This window comes from Helobdella robusta (genome assembly GCF_000326865.2).
Source record: "Helobdella robusta unplaced genomic scaffold HELROscaffold_24, whole genome shotgun sequence".
NCBI lineage: Eukaryota > Metazoa > Annelida > Clitellata > Rhynchobdellida > Glossiphoniidae > Helobdella > Helobdella robusta.
The window spans coordinates 2,249,627-2,268,444 of record NW_008704261.1 but is presented as its reverse complement, the minus strand read 5'-3'; the positions used below and the strand labels follow the sequence as shown (position 1 = coordinate 2,268,444).

The window sequence follows — 18,818 nt, the reverse complement described above, 5'->3', positions numbered from 1 at the left end:
TTTACATTCTTTTAAATTTATTCGTTTATTTTCAACAATATAATGAGTTAATTTTAAAATATAGGTTGTTATTCATTTATTTATTCATTTTAATATATAATATTCTATTTTCTATTTCTTATAATTTATATTATTAACTCCTCATTTGGTTTTACAATCTAGGCTCCGACGATGGCATTAGCCGAAACGGCCGTCAGCCAAACTTCACAGTTTAATAAAGTTGAAACAAAACAGCTTCGTGTTGTTGAAATTTTATTTAAAAAACTTCTAACTGCAAAATGGGGTGTAATCTTCAACCGAACATGTTTATCTGAGAACCTCATACCAAATTATATATATATGTATGTATTTTCATTCATTCATTTTCAAAGTTTATTCATAATCAACAACATATCAAATAAGTTAATAAAAGTTATGAAGTTGAATATGCGGAGACAGAATAAGACTGTATGTCTTGTGGTGGCCACCGCAGGTAGATATATGAATAGTTAATGAAATGAAGTAAGAAAAATAACTGAAGCAAAAGGATAATTGAAGATAAATAAATAAATGTTCGTGTTATGCATATATAAACATATAAATGTTCGTTCAGTACATATATAAACATATAAATGTTTAACCATTCTTAAAGACCATTCATTCGCTTCATTTGTTCTCACGTATACATAATATAGTATTAGGTGGTGGATTCAAGACCCAGTGTCAATAAAAAAGCATGGAATTTTGATTTGAAATGTTGTAGGTTTATAATGGCTCTTAAATGGGGAGGTACAAGTTCTGTCCAAATTTTAGGATCAGCTATTTTTATGCTTTTCTGGATTAATTTGAGGCGGGTTTTGTAGATATAAAAGAGTGTCAAGTAGTTGTAGATTGGATGGAGTTGCTTAATGTGTTAGAAGTTGATAAAGTGAGGTGGGAGAAGATTGTTGATAAATTTAAAAACGAATTAAACGGAGCTGTAAAGGTAGATGAAGTTAAGTGGTAAAATTTTCTTTGCTAGGAAGAAGGGTTTAGTATGAGAATCGGGTTTGAGATTAAAAATTAAACCTATTGATCTTTTTTGGGAGAGTATTAAATTATTCATATGGCTTTTTGGACTATTTCCCCATTGTGTGATGCAGCAGGTTAGATAAGGGTAAATGATTGTATAATAAAGCGTGTGTAGAGCAGAAAGAGAGAGTTTATATTTGATTTTGTAGAAGATGCCAATGAGTTTGTTGATTTTGTCTGAGGTAGTTTGTCTGAGGTGAGAATTCCATGAGTGATTTTCTGTGATGGTGATTCCAAGGAATTTGGTTGATGGATGCGGTTTATAGGGAATACCAAAGATAATGTATGCACATTTTGAATAATTTAATAATTATAGGCCCACCGCTTATAACTGGTGGTTGCCGTTAGGATGGGTGTCTTGGATGTAAAAATTTTTTCATAAATTATTCTATGCCATCACAAAGAAAAACAACAGCCCCTAGTCCCCAGCAGGTCTTAAGTGGTCAAGGGGTGCTAAGAATTCCTGGGAAGTATGCAATAGCGGAGGGATGTTGCAGAAAAATTCAGAATGGCCCCTCTATGGTACTTAGACTTGGAACGTTCAATGTTGGATCACTGACTGGCCGCAGCATGAAAATTGCAAGAATGCTCGAGCGTAGAAGGATTGACATCTGCTGCTTTCAGGAAACCCGATGGAAATCCAATGGTGTCTGTCATGTCAACTCAGACAAAGAAAAATATAAACTATTCTGGAATGGTCAAAAGACGGCCAAAAATGGTGTTGAAATTTTTGTCAGAAAACCGCTAGCCCAAGAAGTACTGGATATTAAAAGGATTAATTCACGTGTCATGTGGATCAAGCTTCGCCTAGAAAAGCAAACAATGATTATTTTTTCTGCATACGCACCACAGACAGGCGAATCAGAAGACATGAAAAATGACTTCTGGGCTGCGTTCTCTGACATCATCTCAACAATACCAAAATCTGAAACAATCCTGATTAGAGGCGATCTCAATGGCCACGTTGGAGAGAAAACAGATGGTTTTGACAACGTACATGGCGGTTTTGGCTATGGAGAACGGAATGAAGGCGGCAACCGCATCTTTAAGTTTGCTGAAAGTCACGGGTTTTGTTTATTGAACACAAATTTTAGAAAGAGGTTAGAACATCTCATAACATACAAAAGTGGACCATCAGCCACGCAAATTGATTTCTTCGCTGTCAAGCAACAACATTGATCAAGCTACAGTGGAGAGAATACTTCAACCGTCTGTTAAATGAAACAAATCCCATCAATGTCAACTTTGACGCTCGACCTATCAAAGGTCCGATTACAAACATCACTGTAGAGCAGCTTACAGAAAGGTGAAAGCTATGAAGGATGGAAAGGCAGCAGGGCCCTCTGGGCTCACAAATTACATTATCAAAGCATCTAGTGCTGCAGGTATCCAAACGTTACTACAACTTTACCGTGAAATGTGGAGAAATTGCTCAATGCCGACTGAATGGAACTATAGCATGAAAGTTCCGTTATACAAAGGCAAAGGTGATCCATTGAACTGTTCATAATATCGAGGTATACGTCTGTTAGAAAACTCCCTGAAAATTGTCGAGAAAATCATTGAGAGAAGATTAACGTCGTGCATCACAATCGGAAATTATCAATTTGGTTTCCTAGCGGGGAAATCAACAATTGATGCAATTCACATACTTCGGCAACTGCAAGAGAAGTACCTGGCAAAGCATCAACAACTATCGCACATTTTTGTACACCTTGAAAAAGCATTTGATCGATTCCCCGTGAAGCAATCAGGTGGAGTCTACGTCGACAACTCATTCCAGAATATCTTGTTCGACTTGTGATAGAAGTGTATACGAATACTAAGACTCTCGTCAGCACAACGGTTGGAAACACAGATGCATTTGACATCGGCGTTGGAGTTCACCAAGGCTCGATTCTCAGTCCACTGTTATTTATAACTGTGATGGAAGAAATCACAAAACCGATACGCACTGGTGACATTTGGAATCTAATATATGCTGATGATATCGTTTTAACAGCCACGTCTGAGCAGAATGCAGCACAGATGTTTGAAGATTGGAACACCAGACTCGCCGATCTTGGATTCAAAGTCAACATCAGCAAAACCAAAGCAATGAACACTGGTGAACCCATCCAATCCACAGCTACTGGACGATGGCCCTGTTCAGTTTGTAAAGCTGGTGTAGGTAACAATTCAATCAAGTGTCAGCAGTGTAACCAGTGGTGTCACAAACGTTGTTCAAAAATAATTGGTACTTTATCTAAAGTGTTCAATTTTATTTGTCTTGCTTGCATCAATCCACAAAAACAATTACGAAATAGCAATGTTTTTGAAGCTATTAAGGTAGAGAAAGTCACATCGTTTCAATATCTAGGGGATGTTCTGTATTGTACTGGAACAGCTGAAACTGCCGTTCGAGCACGCATACGTGCTGCCTGGAACGAATGGCATCTCCTTGCCTCTATATTATCAAACGAAGTGGAAACAGTGCCATAACTTCTCTTGCAGATGTTGACAACAAACAGTGCCATAACTTCTCTTGCAGATGTTGAAGTACCTGGCACACGTCCCAAAGGCCGTTCAAAGAAGTCCTGGTCGCAAACAATCGAGCAAGACATGAAAGCTCTAAATTTAAATGAAATGGATACAACTGATCGTCTAATTTGGTGCAAAAAGTTAATGGCAAAGAAAATAACGCCCTATCTCGGGAAACTGGGTCTCTGGACGCTAAACGAAGATTGATTGATTGATTTCGAATAATTCCCATCAATGTCAACTTTAACGCTCCACCCATTGAAGGTCCGATTTCAGACATCACTATAGAAGAGCTTACAGAAGCTCTGAAAGCTATGAAGGATGGAAAAGCAGCAGGGTCCTCTGGGCTCACAAATGACATTATCAAAGCATCTGGTACTGCAGGTATCCAAACGTTACTACAACTTTGCCGTGAAGTATGGAGAAATTGCTATATTCATCGAGAAAAATTTCAACAGATTTTCGCCACACAGTTAAACCACCGATCGCAAGCGAGTACAGGTTGGAGTACATAGAAAACCGTTTTGATAAACGCTCCAACCACTGTTTATGGGAAAACTGGTACAAAACGCCAACATGAACGTGACACTTGGTGGTGGAATGACAGTATACAAAATGCAATAGCTGAAAAGAAAGCTGCATACAAGCAATGGTAAAAATCAAAGTCTGTTGATGACCATAAAATTTTCCGTGAGAAGAACAATATGCAAAACGTCAAGACGCATTGGCTCGGACAGATCAGTGCAGAGAATGACTCACTAAAAGCAAAGGTGAACAAATGAAATCTCTGTATCGTATAACAAAACAAGCCTTGAGATCGGGTGCTGCGGCTGATCCGTACATTTTCTTTTTTTGTAGGAGCCCTCTGGTACTTGGTTGTACTATAGTTTTTGTTGACGACGGTGATCGCTTTGAATTGTTGGTAGCTGACGATATTGACGATCGAGTAACATCGGCATAGGTTGGGTTAGCTAGGTTATGGCTATGCTCCGTTGCCTCTGCCCAGTTGTGATGTAGAGTAAGTAATTTTGCCATAGCTTCGTCACAACTCAAATTGGCACTAGTGTTGATGAGCTGTGAAGTTTTGAGGAGTTTTTTGTAGCGTTCCTCTCATTCAGCGTATTTTATCTAATTTGTTGGCGGTGGAGTCGATAATATACCTCTCCATTTTGCCTAGTTGTCCGTTGACAGAGTCGATAAAACATTCGACGTTGGCGTCGGGAATTTTTCTGAGATCTGCTGCTACATAAGTTGTTTTCATTGTTGATTTCGATGAATCAAACCGAATTGCTAAATTAACCAGTTCGAGAAATGCATCGTGCTTGTTTGCAGCACGTGGTGAGTTTTCAATGTGTTTTCGGAATTTTCTTGTGTTTCGAGATCCGAAATTAATAGTTTTTTGCCGTTTTTGATGTCTTCGAGATTGTAGAAATTTTCTACGTTTTTTAGGAATTTTGCGTTATCTAATTTGTCCACATTGTTGATTAAATAACAATTATTTATTTATTTATTTGAACAAAGCACGGGCTATTGCCCATTACCGAATTTACAGGAAAAAAAATACATAGTATTATACATGCATACCACGATACATTCGTACAATTGCTTCACAAGTATTACCACGAAGATAATGCATTATACCATGGCAGATTGAAAATAAGTTCCAAAAACAATAAATTAACACTAACAGTGTCTTGAGTGTCACCATAAATGCAAACTTATAAACCTAGATATAATAAAATACTTTATCCATCTAACCCCATTAATCCCATCCTACACCTGAATAGCATAGAATTAACTACACATTTCCCATGCAATAGAAAAAATAAACAAACATTCATGCATCCATCTAATTTCCTTAACCTCCCCTACCCATATACCAACTCATATACCCACCTACTCATGAATCATTAATTATTATATCAGATAATTATATTAGAACCTAGAAATTTCATTAACTATTTACCAATCAATAAAAAAAAACCAAACAATCATATGAAAAACAATAATAATAATAAGAAAGTTGTGAAGTCAATATAAAATATAATTAACCAAAAAATTTATAAATGAAATACGCACATGCATTCAACCATAAAATGGGTAATGAAATAATCAATCCAAGTCAATCTTACAAATTCCCAGTCATTACTGATAAAAAATAAAACAAGTACATATTTTTACCTATATTTATGCTCATATTTTTACCATATGATAATTATTACATTAACCTCATGATAATGAGTATTATAAATGTTGCATAAGTAATTCTCTCATTAATCCACTCCCATCCATCCATGAAAAATTCTTATTCAATCATACTAATAGATTAAAAATCTCAAACCATTCCTACTTATCAACACACACACATCCAATTGAACCGTCAGTTTAAAAGTATCACCTATATTGAAATTTAGCATCACCCCAAAACAAATCCAAACGAGATTTAAAAACACTTGTATTTGGAGAGTCAACAACAGATTGTGGGAGTCTATTCCAATCCGCGACTACTCTGTTACAAAAAAAATATTTTTTAACATCCTTGTGAGATAAACCTGTTGACAACTTCTTATGATGCCCTCTAGTTCTCCCATCATTATTGAGCAACATGAACGAATGATCAGTATCTGGATTGGCCACCAACATTTTATATAAAAAAATCAGGTCCGCTCTAGTTCTTCGATATTTCAAAGAATGCAAGTTCAATTTTTTTAATCTATCAATATACTCTAAACCATAACAAGAACGGATAGATCTAGTAGCTCTTCTTTGAACTTTTTCAATCATTTGTATTAGGTTTATGTGATGTGGGCACCAAACCTGTACCGCATACTCCAGATGTGGTATGACCAAGCCTTTGTAGAGACATAGGTAAGCTTTTTCATCAATAAGTCTAAAATGCCTGTTTATGATGCCCAACATTGTGTTGGCTAACTTAACTTTACTATATATATGATCTCTAAAAGTGAGTTTATCATCAACAAACACACCTAAGTCTTTTATTACTTTGACTACTTGGATCACTTGTTTGACCTGGGCAGAATCCCACATTTCATAAATATTATTATATTTATTTCCGAACTTCAATACGCAACATTTATCTGCATTTGGAATCATACGCCAGACATTTAGCCAATTTTGCATATTGATCACATTTAGTTGCATGGACTTCAAGTCATCTGCACATTTGATAATTTTAAACATCTTTGCATCATCCGCAAAAAGATATATATTCTCACATGCTGAAGGGAGATCATTAATATAAATTGTAAACAGTAGAGGTCCCAGGATACTACCTTGGGGAACTCCACTAGTAGCATCAAACTTTGAAGACAATGCATCACCCACTCGCACCCTGAAGTTTCTCTTCTTAAGATATTCACTTATCCAAACAAGAATTTTGTTATCGAATCCATATTTCTTTAGTTTCAGTAACAAACAATTGTGAGATATCCTATCAAAAGCCTTCTCGAGATCAGTGTATATGACGTGTACCTCCTCATCACAATCAACACTGTGCAAAATTGAACAATCAAAAATTTTAAATGAAATCAATAAGTGGTCACTTCTGCCCAGAGGAGATGAATACTGCAAATCTGATACGCAATCTTCAGACGTAATAATTAAATCCAAAACATGAGGACAACTGTTAGTTCCATATCTTGTTGGTTCGTTGACATGCTGCAGCCAAAACCTATCATCAATAAGCTGCAAAAATCTATTTTCAATCTTGTAGTCAGAACCTGCACAAACTCTCAGCTTCCAATCTATATCTGGAAAATTAAAATCACCCAAAACAAGACAAATACATGAAACTCACCTGGTTGTCCTTTTATCTTAAATATCCAGTTATTAATGTCGTCCTTTTCTGCAATTTTCTTCTTTTTATCATCGAGAAGCTGTTTTCAAATATCTCTATCTAATTTAATAAGGTCATGGTTAATGTAGACTCCATTGAATGATTTACTCCTTCTCAGTTTGAAACAGTTTTCTAGTATCAGGTTTTTAGTAGTTAAATTCAATAATTTAATTAAAATAGGCCTTGGCTTTTGATCATTCACCCTTTTACCAAGTCTGAATACATTTGAAACCTCCTTCTCCAAGTTTTCATCAGTTATCTCCTTCAACAACTGAAGCACTTTCTCTTTATCTGCTTTCCAAGAAAAACTTTCATTTTCTGGTATGTTGAAAATGACTAAATTGTTTCGACGGATATCTCTTTCATTAGCAACATCCAGATGATTTTTTGTGTCCAGCACCGATGAATGTATTTCCTTGACATTTGTTGTCAAACTCTCAATATTACCTTTAACTACTTCATTCCACTTTTTTGTCATTTCCTCTTCCTTGGCTACCTGATTTTTTACCTCATTGAGACTATTCTTCAAGTTAGTTTGTTCCCTCATCTGTTCTTTTAGCATCTCTTCTCTAAATGTGACTTTTTCCATCATCTGAGTTAGACATCTGACTTCATTTGCCATTTTTTCTTCTAACTGTTTGATAGCAACAAGCAATCCTTCCTCCTCATAATTAGTCAGTGTTTTTATTTTTTCTTCATTTACTTTCCTACAACCTTCACACAGATGCAATCCCGCAATATCACTCATCTTATTGGTCACCTTCTTTGTCCGTGCGGTTATGTTAGGATTAGTGTTTTCCATTTTCACTTTCTTTAGTCGGCGAAATACAACAGGATTTGAAAATTATTAATTAAATAAATTTTCCAATACTGTTAATAACTTAAAATTAAATTTTTTAAACTCGAAATTGATAAATTTATTGAAAAATTTAAATTGTGAAGAAAACTTTCCGAACGAAAAGTTATTAATGGTATTATTATTGGTATTATAATTAATCTCGCAGATTTTCAGTGTACGTTCGGCCATTGCGTAACCGGAAATATGTGTGTTTGTGTGTGTGCGTGCGTGTGGTGTGTGTATGTTTGTGTGTGTGTGTGTGTGTGTGTGTGTGTGTGTGTGTGTGTGTGTTGGAGGAGACCATATTTTATACAATATTGCATGAATGCAACCGAATTGTTGGCATCAATCGATTTAAAGTTTGTCCTATGAATTTTTCTTACTACAAATTTCTGAATATTGAGTCTTTTGTCTTGAGCTTTGTTGAGTTCATCAATGCGTGGCTTCAGGGGCAGCCAAAGGTTGGACGTTGATGTATTTGAATCATGATAAATGACATTTTTAAAGTAGTATATTTGGAATTGACTAGGTGAACGATTTGAAAGCAGAAGTTGAAAACATGAGGCATGAGAAGAATGAAGCTTTCAAAAACTTAGATCAATGGAAAAAGAAATGCGAAGAAGCCAACAACAAGATGATATCAATGCAGACGGATGTTTGTCAGGTTAAGTATTTTTATTTATTTATTTGTTTGTTTGTATTGTTACTATTTTCTCTTCAATACTTTTCTGACACATAAACAATAAACACATTGTGTATATAAATAAACGTGAACAACGCATCACACACATTGCACGTGAGAGGAGAGATCTCATTTTAATCGAATTTGATCACTGCAATGGGCCGTCGTGCAGCTCAAAATGTTGTATCATTATTTAGTATGAAATTCTATGAATATCTGAATGCTTTCAAGTAAATTATTATTTAATTATGAATGACCAGACATACAGTTCTTGTTCTTATCTTTAATCAGTCACCAGACCTCATAATCCTCACTCACTCAATGACTAGAATTATGTCTTTCGTTTTTAAAAAAGTAATGAAAATATATTCGTTAGCAGAAGAAACTATAAAAAAATATAATTTAGTTTTTGCTATATATGTTCTGTGGTAGATGTATGCTGCTGGTGATTATCATGGAATATAAGTTATTTACTGAAAATTAGTGAACATTTTTTTTAAACTTTGTGCATGTGCATACATTGTGTTCGTTTGTTATGATGATATTTATATTGCATTTACCGTCCCGTTTACAGTACGAACGAGATGTTAATGATATAAATGTGAAGCACCTTCATGAATTGCAGGTTATGCAAAGCCACATTCAACAGAATCAGGTTATTTTTCAATTCATCTCATGTTTTGTTTTAGTAATTTGTTTCATTGAATATGTACTGTAATATATACTAATTGATCTTTTGTTGATACATGATACATTGGTTGGTGTATGATGTTTCAAATTTTTAGTTGAAGCTTGCAGAACAGAATAATATAATTGAGAAATTGACCGATGAGCTAAGAGAAATGAAAAAAATCAAAGAGGAAAACAACTTAGTGCTGGAGCAAAAGGTAGTTTTAAAATTTTGTTCATTCTTTTATAATTTGGTTGATAACCACGTTGAATAATGATTATGAAAAACAATTTCTTTTTCTGGCATGTGACTTGGACCTTGAAAAATTTGATATTTTGCTCTTAAATTCTTTTATCCCTTCTCTTAAATTTGCAGGCGACTACATCTAAAAAGATAGATACATTTGTAGTTATTAGTGTCTGCCTTGTCACATTTTGTGCAAAGTATCAATAGATACTTACATTTTTACACAATATTGTTGACTGCCTGTAAGTTTAGCTATTATAAAAAATTTTATTTCATTGTTTCAATTCAGAAATTATTGGGACTCGAAGTGAATAAGATGAAATTGGAACATAACGAAATGGTGAAAGTGTTATCTGAGAAGTTTCAGTCTGATTTAAATGCCCAAGTATATATAATTTGATTATTCTGATTTCATATCTGATTTGCATAATGCCTATGTGCGATTGTTCATTGAGGCTATGCATCAACCATCGTACGAATTAATGTGATAATAATTTCCCATATTCTACGAAGAATAAGAATTTATACGGCTATCAAAGAGCTTCTTAAGTCGTGTGGATTATTCCGAAAAAGATGAGTTTTAAGCTGCTTTTGATACTAAGTGACAATCCTCGTTGACGCAGGCTATGTGTTATATTGTTACAGACTGTTGGACCGGCTACGGCTACGGTCTAACAGAACGTAATTAACACGATCAAACTTTGATCCACCTGAAACGATGTTAGCCGCACGATTCTGAATTGACCGTAAACGAGTCATTACTCTGTTGGAAACTCCGTCAAAACACTGTTTAATTAATCCACTTTGATTGAATAAGCGTGTGAACTAAACATTTTAATGTATCATTATCAAAGCTTGTCTGAACCTTCAAAGCTCAAAAGAAGATTCTTTGTAATGTTCAACTTTTTGATACGCCCAAATTATTAACAGAAGAACGAAAGCTGACAACTGAACATTTCAGCAGACAAGTTTGTCAACTAATGTTTCAAAAGTTGTATTACAGCCCACAGGAGCTATTTTGACATCGCCAACGAAAGCATGATATTTAAAATTATGACCTTCAATAATGTGAAACATACCGGCCGTATACAACAAAAACAGGAGGCTCCATGACTGAGTTTTTGGGAAATCCTTACGCATACATTTCATATATATTATATGTATTAATAATACACCACACACACACACACACACACACACACATACACAACACACACACACACACACACACACACACATATATATATATATATATATATATATATATATATATATGTGTTGGTAATAGACCATAATTTTTACAATATTCTATAAATTCTTCCGAAAGTTTGGCGTTAATATGTTTGTATTTCGTAACAATATTCGATAAATTCTAACGAATGTTTGGCGTTAATATGTTGTACAATATTCTATAAATTCTACCGAATGTTTGGCGTTAATATGTTAGTACAATATTCTATAAATTCTACCGAATGTTTGGCGTTAATATTTTTGAACTACAAACATATTAACACCAAACATTCGGTAGAATTTATAGAATATTGTAAATATATATATATATATATATATATACATATATATGTATATATATATATATATTATCTAGATCATTTTCTGAACTTATTTAAATATAATATACACCTATTACACGGCATATATAATTTACACGGCACTTGCTTTACACGTTTTCGCTTTTACACGGTTTTCCAAATAAGTTTTTTTTGTTTTTATCGCACTCTACTAAATGCTACTGTGATTGAACACGTGCTTGCTTGGCTCAATATGAAGAAGTTAACAAAGATCTTACAAAAAATTCGAAGCAATTGTTAATAACCGATTTTATTACCATCTCTCATAATGTAAATATTTCTGGTTCAAACATCAAACATCAAATAACTTCGAGTGATGAAAGTGAATTCGATCTTCAATTCTGAAAAAAAGAATGAGAGTAATTTATGACAGTGGTGAATGATAATAAAACACCTTTGGTTTTATTTTTTGTTCTTCTGTTTAATGTATTGTAATTAAATAAAAAAAAACCAGTGTTTCCGTAACATATTAGATATTTTAACCTGTCAATCAATCAATCAATCTTTGTTTAGCGTCCAGAGACCCAGTTATCCGAGGTAGGACGTTGTTTTCTTTGCCATCAACTTTTTGCGCCAAATTAGACGATCAGTTGTATCCATTTCATTTAAATTTAGAACTTTCATGTCTTGCTCGATTTTTTGCGACCACGACTTCTTTGGACGGCTTTTGGGACGTGTGCCAGGTATTTCAACATCTGCAAGAGAAGTTATGGCACTGTTTCCACTTCGTTTGACATGCCCAAACCACCGCAGACGGCATTCGTCCTTTATATCATCTAAACCAGCACGACGCAGGATTTCGGTAGATTTGATGTGGTTCTTTAGACTAATTCGTTGCGTCCATCGGAGCATTTTCATGTCGGTTCGTGGAAGTTGTTGTTCCAGTTTGGTTGTCATTGGCCATGTTTCTGCCCAATATAACAACACCGGACGTATCACAGATTTATAAAGTCTTGATCGTAATGGAAGTGGGTTGTTCAAGAACCATCTCATTTTTGTCGTTTTTGATACATGAGGCACTAACTATATCATTTTTCGTATTCTTTGCTTGTTTTGCTATACGATACAGAGATTTCATTTGTTTACCTTTGCTTTTAGTGAGCAACTCTCTGCACTGATCTGTCCGAGCCAGTGCGACTTGACGTCTTGCATAGTTGTTCTTCTCACGGAAAATTTTATGGTCATAAACAGACTTTGATTTTTGCCACAGCTTTCTTTTCAGCTATTGCATTTTGTACACTGTCATTCCACCACCAAGTGTTCAGTAAACATATGTGTTCATGCTTACGTTTTGTACCAGTTTTCCCACAAACAGTGGTTGCACCGTTTATCAAAACGGTTTTGTATGTACTCCAATCTGTACCTGCTTGCGATTGGTGGTTTAACTGTGTGGCGAAAATCTGTTGAAATTTTTCTCGATGAATATTGCTTTCCAGCTTCCACGTTTTGATTCTCCGAGGCATTTGTTAAGACTTATGTTGTGACAGTTCAACAACCAGGTCTGCCACAAGGAGTCTATGTTGGGCGACACATGATTCGCCAGGTATAACTTTGACATTTTTGAATAGCCTTCGGTGTTGTTGCTTGACAGCAAAGAAACCAATTTGCGTGGCTGATGGTCCACTTTTGTATGTTATGAGATGTTCTAACCTCTTTCTAAAATTTGTGTTCAGTAAACAAAACCCGTGACTTTCAGCAAACTTAAGGATGTGTTTACCATCTTCATTCCGTTCTTCATAGCCAAAACCGCCATGTACGTTGTCAAAACCATCTGTTTTCTCTACAACGTGGCCATTGAGATCGCCTCCAATCAGGATTGTTTCAGATTTTGGTTTTGTTGAAATGATGTCAGAGAACGCAGCCCAGAAGTCATTTTTCATTTCTTCTGATTCGCCTGACTGTGGTGCGTATGCAGAAAAAGTAATCATTGTTTGCTTTTCTAGGCGAAGCTTGATCCACATGAGACGTGAATTAATCCTTTTAATATCCAGTACTTCTTGGGCTAGCGGTTTCCTGACAAAAATTCCAACACCATTTTTGGCCGTCTTTTTACCATTCCAGAATAGTTTATATTTTTCTTTATCTGAGTTGATATGACAGACACCATTCGATTTCTATCAGATCTCGAATGGTGTCAATTTTTAAGGATGATTAAGCAGAGAATGTCTTCCATAAAATATCACAAAAAGTAAATTTTATTTGAATAATACTCGCGCTCACATAAATTTACAAATATCCGTTAAACATTAAATAGACTGTAAATAAACTGAATTAAACAGCCTGCAGTCTTATTCAATATTTTAATTCAAGTGCCACTAAACATATCAATCATAAAAAAATTGTAACTGGTTTTGTATATAAGAAAGAAGTTAATATTTTTATGAAAACTTATTTAGCAACCCTTCTTAACAAATACTAATTAATTGAAATAAAAAAACCGTCCCTATCGTTACAATTTTTTTTGCAATACAATTATATATTTAAACATCCAATTTAATATAGTATTATTTTAAAAATCAATCGTTACCAATGCAATACAATAATGTCTATAAATCAAATACAATATTATAGCATTGATTTATATATCCAATATAATATTTATACATCCACACTATTACATACTTGTTTTGTTTCAGCTTCTCATTTTCCTCACTAACAGACCTTAGTTGGTTTCTGAGATGTTCCAATCTGAATTATTAGAATGTACATAAATGTGTTAAGATAAATAATTTCAATACAAAAACTGATTTGTAATGTCATAAAATTAAACTTCACTTATTACTACTACCAGTAAGTTCATCCCAAAAAACTGTTGCAACAAACCCTCCCTGCCAGGTAACTGCATTAGGTTTTCGTCAATGGAGCGGGCCACTCCGGTCATCCTGCTCCTTATCTTCCAACTAAGAGCCGGTATTGAACCTAACTACCACCCTCAACAAAATTATAATTTGATCAGGCAGACTGTCATTGTTAATGTGTTTATACCTATGAAGATGATGTAAGAGGAAATTGTTAAAAGTTTATCCACACAATACGTCAGTAGCTTTACATAATACAATCCGTCCAGAATTTGGATCAACATTCAATCAATCCTCGTTTTGCAACCAGAGTCCTGGTTCCACGAGGTAGGACGTTGTTTTCTTTGCCATCAACTTTTTGCGCCAAATGAGACGATCAGTTGTGTCCATTTTATTTAAATTTATAGCTTTCATGTCTTGTTCGATTGTTTGCGACCAGGACTTCTTTGGACGGCCTTTGGGACGTGTGCCAGATACTTCAACATCTGCAAGAAAAGTTATGGCACTGTTTCTACTTCGTTTGACATGACCAGAGCACCGCAGACGGTGTTGCCGGTATTCTTCCTTTATATCATCTAAACCAGCACGACGCAGGATTTCGGTGGATTTGATGTGGTCCTTCAGACTAATTCGTTGCATCCATCGGAGCATTTTCATGTCGGTTCGTTGAAGTTGTTGTTCCAGTTTGGTTCTCATTGGCCATGTTTCTGCACCATATAACAACACCGGACTTATCACAGATTTATAAAGTCTTGATAGTAGTGGTAGTGGGATGTCACGCCGCATCAATATAGAGGCAAGGAGATGCCATTTATTCCAGGCTGCACGTATGCGTGCTCGAACGGCAGCTTCAGCTGTTCCAGTACAATCCAGAACATCCCCTAGATATTGAAACGATGTGACTTTCTCTACCTTAATAGCTTCAAAAACATTGCTATTTCGAATTTGTTGTTGTGGATTGATGCAAGCAGGACAAACAAAATTGGACACTTTAGATAAAGTACTAATTTTTTTTTAACAACGTTTGTGACACCACTGGTTACACTGCTGAAACTTGATTGAATTGTTACCTACACCAGCTTTACAAACTGAACAGGGCCATCGTCCAGTACCTGTGGATTGGATGGGTTCACCAGTGTTCATTGCTTTGGTTTTGCTGATGTTGACTTTGAATCCATGATTGGCGAGTCTGGTGTTCCAATCTTCAAACATCTGTGCTGCAATCTGCTCAGACGTGGCTGTTAAAACGATATCATCAGCATATATTAGATTCCAAATGTCAACACTGCGTATCGGTTTTGTGATTTCTTCCATCACAGTTATAAATAACAGTGGACTGAGAATCGAGCCTTGGTAAATTCCATCGCCGATGTCAAATGCATCTGTGTTTCCAACCATAGTGCTGACGAGAGTCTTAGTATTCGTATACATTTCTATCACAAGTCGAACAAGATATCCAGGAATTAGTTGTCGACGTAGACTCCACCTGATTGCTTCACGGGAAACTCGATCAAATGCTTTTTCAAGGTCTACAAAAATGTGTGATAGTTGTTGATGCTTTGCCAGGTACTTCTCTTGCAGTTGCCGAAGAATGTGAATTGCATCAATTGTTGAATTCCCCGCTAGGAAACCTAATTTATAATTTCCGATTGTGATTCACGACGTTAATCTTCTCTCAATGATTTTCTCGACAATTTTCAGGGAGTTTTCTAATAGACGTATACCCCGATATGATGAACAGTTCAATGGATCACCTTTGCCTTTGTATAACGGAACTTTCATGCTATAGTTCCATTCAGTCGGCATTGAGCAATTTCTCCAGATTTCACGGCAAAATTGTAGTAACGTTTGGATACCTGCAGTACCAGATGCTTTGATAATGTCATTTGTGAGTCCCGAGGGCTCTGCTGCCTTTCCATCCTTCATAGCTTTCAGAGCTTCTGTAAGCTCCTCTACAGTGATGTCCGAAATCGGACCTTCGATGGGTGGAGCGTCAAAGCTAACATTGATGGGATTTGTTTCGTTTAACAGACCGTTGAAGTATTCTCTCCACTGTAGCTTGATCTCATCATGTTCAAGAACCATCTCATTTTTGTCGTTTTTGATACATGAGGCACCAACTATGTCTTGTTACGTACGCTTTGCTTGTTTTGCTATACGATACAGAGATTTCATTTGTTCACCTTTGCTTTTAGTGAGCCACTCTTTGCACTTATCTGTCCGAGCCAGTGCAACTTGACGTTTTGCATAGTTGTTCTTCTCTGGGAAAACTTTATGGTCATCAACAGACTTTGATTTTTGCCATTGCTTGTATGCAACTTTCTTTTCAACTATTGCATTTTGTACACTGTCATTTCACCCCCTTAGTGTCCCGTTCATGACGTTTTCGAATAGCTTTCGGTGTTGTTGCTTGACAGCGAAGAAATCAATTTGCGTGGCTGATGGTCCACTTTTGTATGTTATGAGATGTTCCAACCTCTTTCTAAAATATGTGTTCAATAAACAAAACCCGTGACTGTCAGTAAACTCAAGGATGCGATTGCCATCTTCATTCCGTTTTCCATAGGCAAAACCGCCATGTACGTTGTCAAAACCATCTGTTTTCTCTCCAACGTGGCCATTGAGATCGCCTCTAATCAGGATTGTTTCAGATTTTGGTATTGTTGAGATGATGTCGGAGAACGCAGCCCAGAAGTCATTTTTCATTTCTTCTGATTCGCCTGTCTGTGGTGCATATGCAGAAAAAATAATCATTGTTTGCTTTTCTATGCGAAGCTTGATCCACATGAGACGTGAATTAATCCTTTTAATATCCAGTACCTCTTGACCTGTGTTGTTGTATGTTATGAGATGTTCCAACCACTTTCTAAATTATGTGTTTAATAAACAAAACCCGTGACTTTCTGCAAACTCAAAGATGCGGTTGCCACCTTCATTCCGTTCTCCATAGCCAAAACCGCCATGTACGTTGTCAAAACCATCTGTTTTCTCTCCAACGTGGCCATTGAGATCGCCTCCAATCAGGATTGTTTCAGATTTTGGTATTGTTGAGATGGTGTCAGAGAGCAGCACATAAGTCATTTTTCATCTCTTCTGATTCGCCTGTTTGTGGTGCGTATGCAGAAAAAATAATCATTGTTTGCTTTTTTAGGCGAAACTTGATCCACATGAGACGTGAATTAATCCTTTTAATATCCAGTACTTCTTGGGCTAGCGGTTTCCTGACAAAAATTCCAACACCGTTTTTGGCCGTCTTTTGACCATTCCAGAATAGTTTATATTTTCTGTCTGAGTTGACATGAAGGCAGCAGATGTCAATCCTTCTACGCTTGAGCATTTTTGCGATTTCCATGCTGCGGCCAATCAGTGATCCAACATTGAGCATTCCAAGTCTAAGTACCATAGAGGGGCCGTTCTGAATTTTTCTGCAACATTCCTCCGCTATTGCATACTTCCCAGGGATTCTTGGCACCCCTTGACCACTTAAGGCCAGCTGGGGACTAGAGGCCGTTGTTTTTCTTTGTGATGGCGTAGGAATAATTTTGGGAAAAGTTTTTACATCCGGACACCCATCCTGACGACAATCACCAGTTATAAGCGGTAGGCCTAGCCTTTTGCTCAAAAGCACGCAAGGCAGCCTGGATGCAGTTTTATGTCATGCCCAGGACCGGTATACAAATACTTGAATACTAAAAATTAGGATCGTAAAAACAAATAATAAAACTCAAAAAACTCAACACATACCTGATAGATGATGTGACATTGTAAACTGCCCACAATGATTGTCCTTAACTTGAATATTTGCGTACGGGATTGTCAAATTCTTTGATTTGTTCACTATCAGGTCATCAAAGTAGAAGAGGAAGTTATCAGATTTGATTGGTTCCCGACCGTTATCCTCTGCAGCCAGCAAATGCCTGCTGCTTGATGCCAAACTTCCATCAGAATCCAATTTCTTTTTGACTATATTTGAATTATTTTTAACCTGTCAATGCATTTTATTTTTATTTCTGTGTACACCTAAAAATTTTGTAAAAAATCACAACTGTTAAATAGCAAAATTATGCATTTTTTACAAGCTTTTCGATTTACACGGTTTTGACTTGAAAATTTTTAATTTTCGATTTACACGTTTTTCTTAAGAACGTATCTACCGTGTAAATCGCGGGATAGGTGTATTTATATAAGTATATAAGTGTATGGGCATGAAAATTTTGTATAGATATTATGTAGTCGTCAGAAACATTTAAAGGTTTTTTGAAGATGCGACAGAGTACCGGATCATCGTGATAATTCATTGGGACCTGTTTAGATGGCCTGTGTCAGTTATCTCTGTGAATTAAATGTTCGCTAAGTCGAGGTACCTTAATTGGATCTTCATGCCATGTCACCTGTTGTGTTAGTTTTGGACGTAGCTGTATGAATATAAAATAGTATTTTGTATAAACTGATTAATAATTCATGCCACTTAACCGACCAACATTTACTGTAATCAACTCCTGGTCCTGATCAAGTTACCTATAAGATGTTAAAACTCTGTTCTTTGACATTGAAAAGGCCTATGACACA

The 18,818-nt window shown here is 35.8% G+C and overlaps 4 protein-coding genes across 4 annotated transcripts in view; 2 read left to right on the top strand and 2 right to left on the bottom strand.

Annotated features, from left to right (window-relative positions):
- Positions 1 to 1,620: 1,620 nt before the first annotated feature.
- Positions 1,621 to 2,019, top strand: HELRODRAFT_152518 (hypothetical protein; the record flags this gene model as incomplete). The annotated part of the gene is made up of 1 exon (XM_009019426.1): positions 1,621 to 2,019. A coding segment is annotated over one exon (399 nt), but the record flags the coding sequence as incomplete, so codon positions are not given.
- Positions 2,020 to 4,746: 2,727 nt separating this feature from the next.
- On the top strand, positions 4,747 to 10,262 carry HELRODRAFT_191765 (hypothetical protein; the record flags this gene model as incomplete). The annotated part of the gene is made up of 5 exons (XM_009019425.1): positions 4,747 to 5,065; positions 8,419 to 8,928; positions 9,521 to 9,601; positions 9,732 to 9,833; positions 10,152 to 10,262. Exons 2-5 carry the CDS (start codon positions 8,824 to 8,826, stop codon positions 10,260 to 10,262), a joined length of 399 nt encoding a protein of 132 aa, XP_009017673.1. The 5' UTR covers positions 4,747 to 5,065; positions 8,419 to 8,823.
- A 2,973-nt stretch (positions 10,263 to 13,235) lies between these two features.
- Positions 13,236 to 13,535, bottom strand: HELRODRAFT_152688 (hypothetical protein; the record flags this gene model as incomplete). Its single annotated transcript, XM_009019424.1, has 1 exon — positions 13,236 to 13,535. A coding segment is annotated over one exon (300 nt), but the record flags the coding sequence as incomplete, so codon positions are not given.
- Positions 13,536 to 17,128: 3,593 nt separating this feature from the next.
- Positions 17,129 to 18,818, bottom strand: part of HELRODRAFT_172783 (hypothetical protein) — a gene marked incomplete at both ends in the record, with an annotated part of 3,525 nt that continues 1,835 nt past the window's right edge. Inside the window, 4 exons of the mRNA XM_009019423.1 lie at positions 17,129 to 17,263; positions 17,452 to 17,767; positions 18,011 to 18,234; positions 18,614 to 18,664. Coding sequence (XP_009017671.1) covers positions 17,129 to 17,263; positions 17,452 to 17,767; positions 18,011 to 18,234; positions 18,614 to 18,664 — 726 coding nt within the window. The remainder of the gene's footprint in view (positions 17,264 to 17,451; positions 17,768 to 18,010; positions 18,235 to 18,613; positions 18,665 to 18,818) is intronic.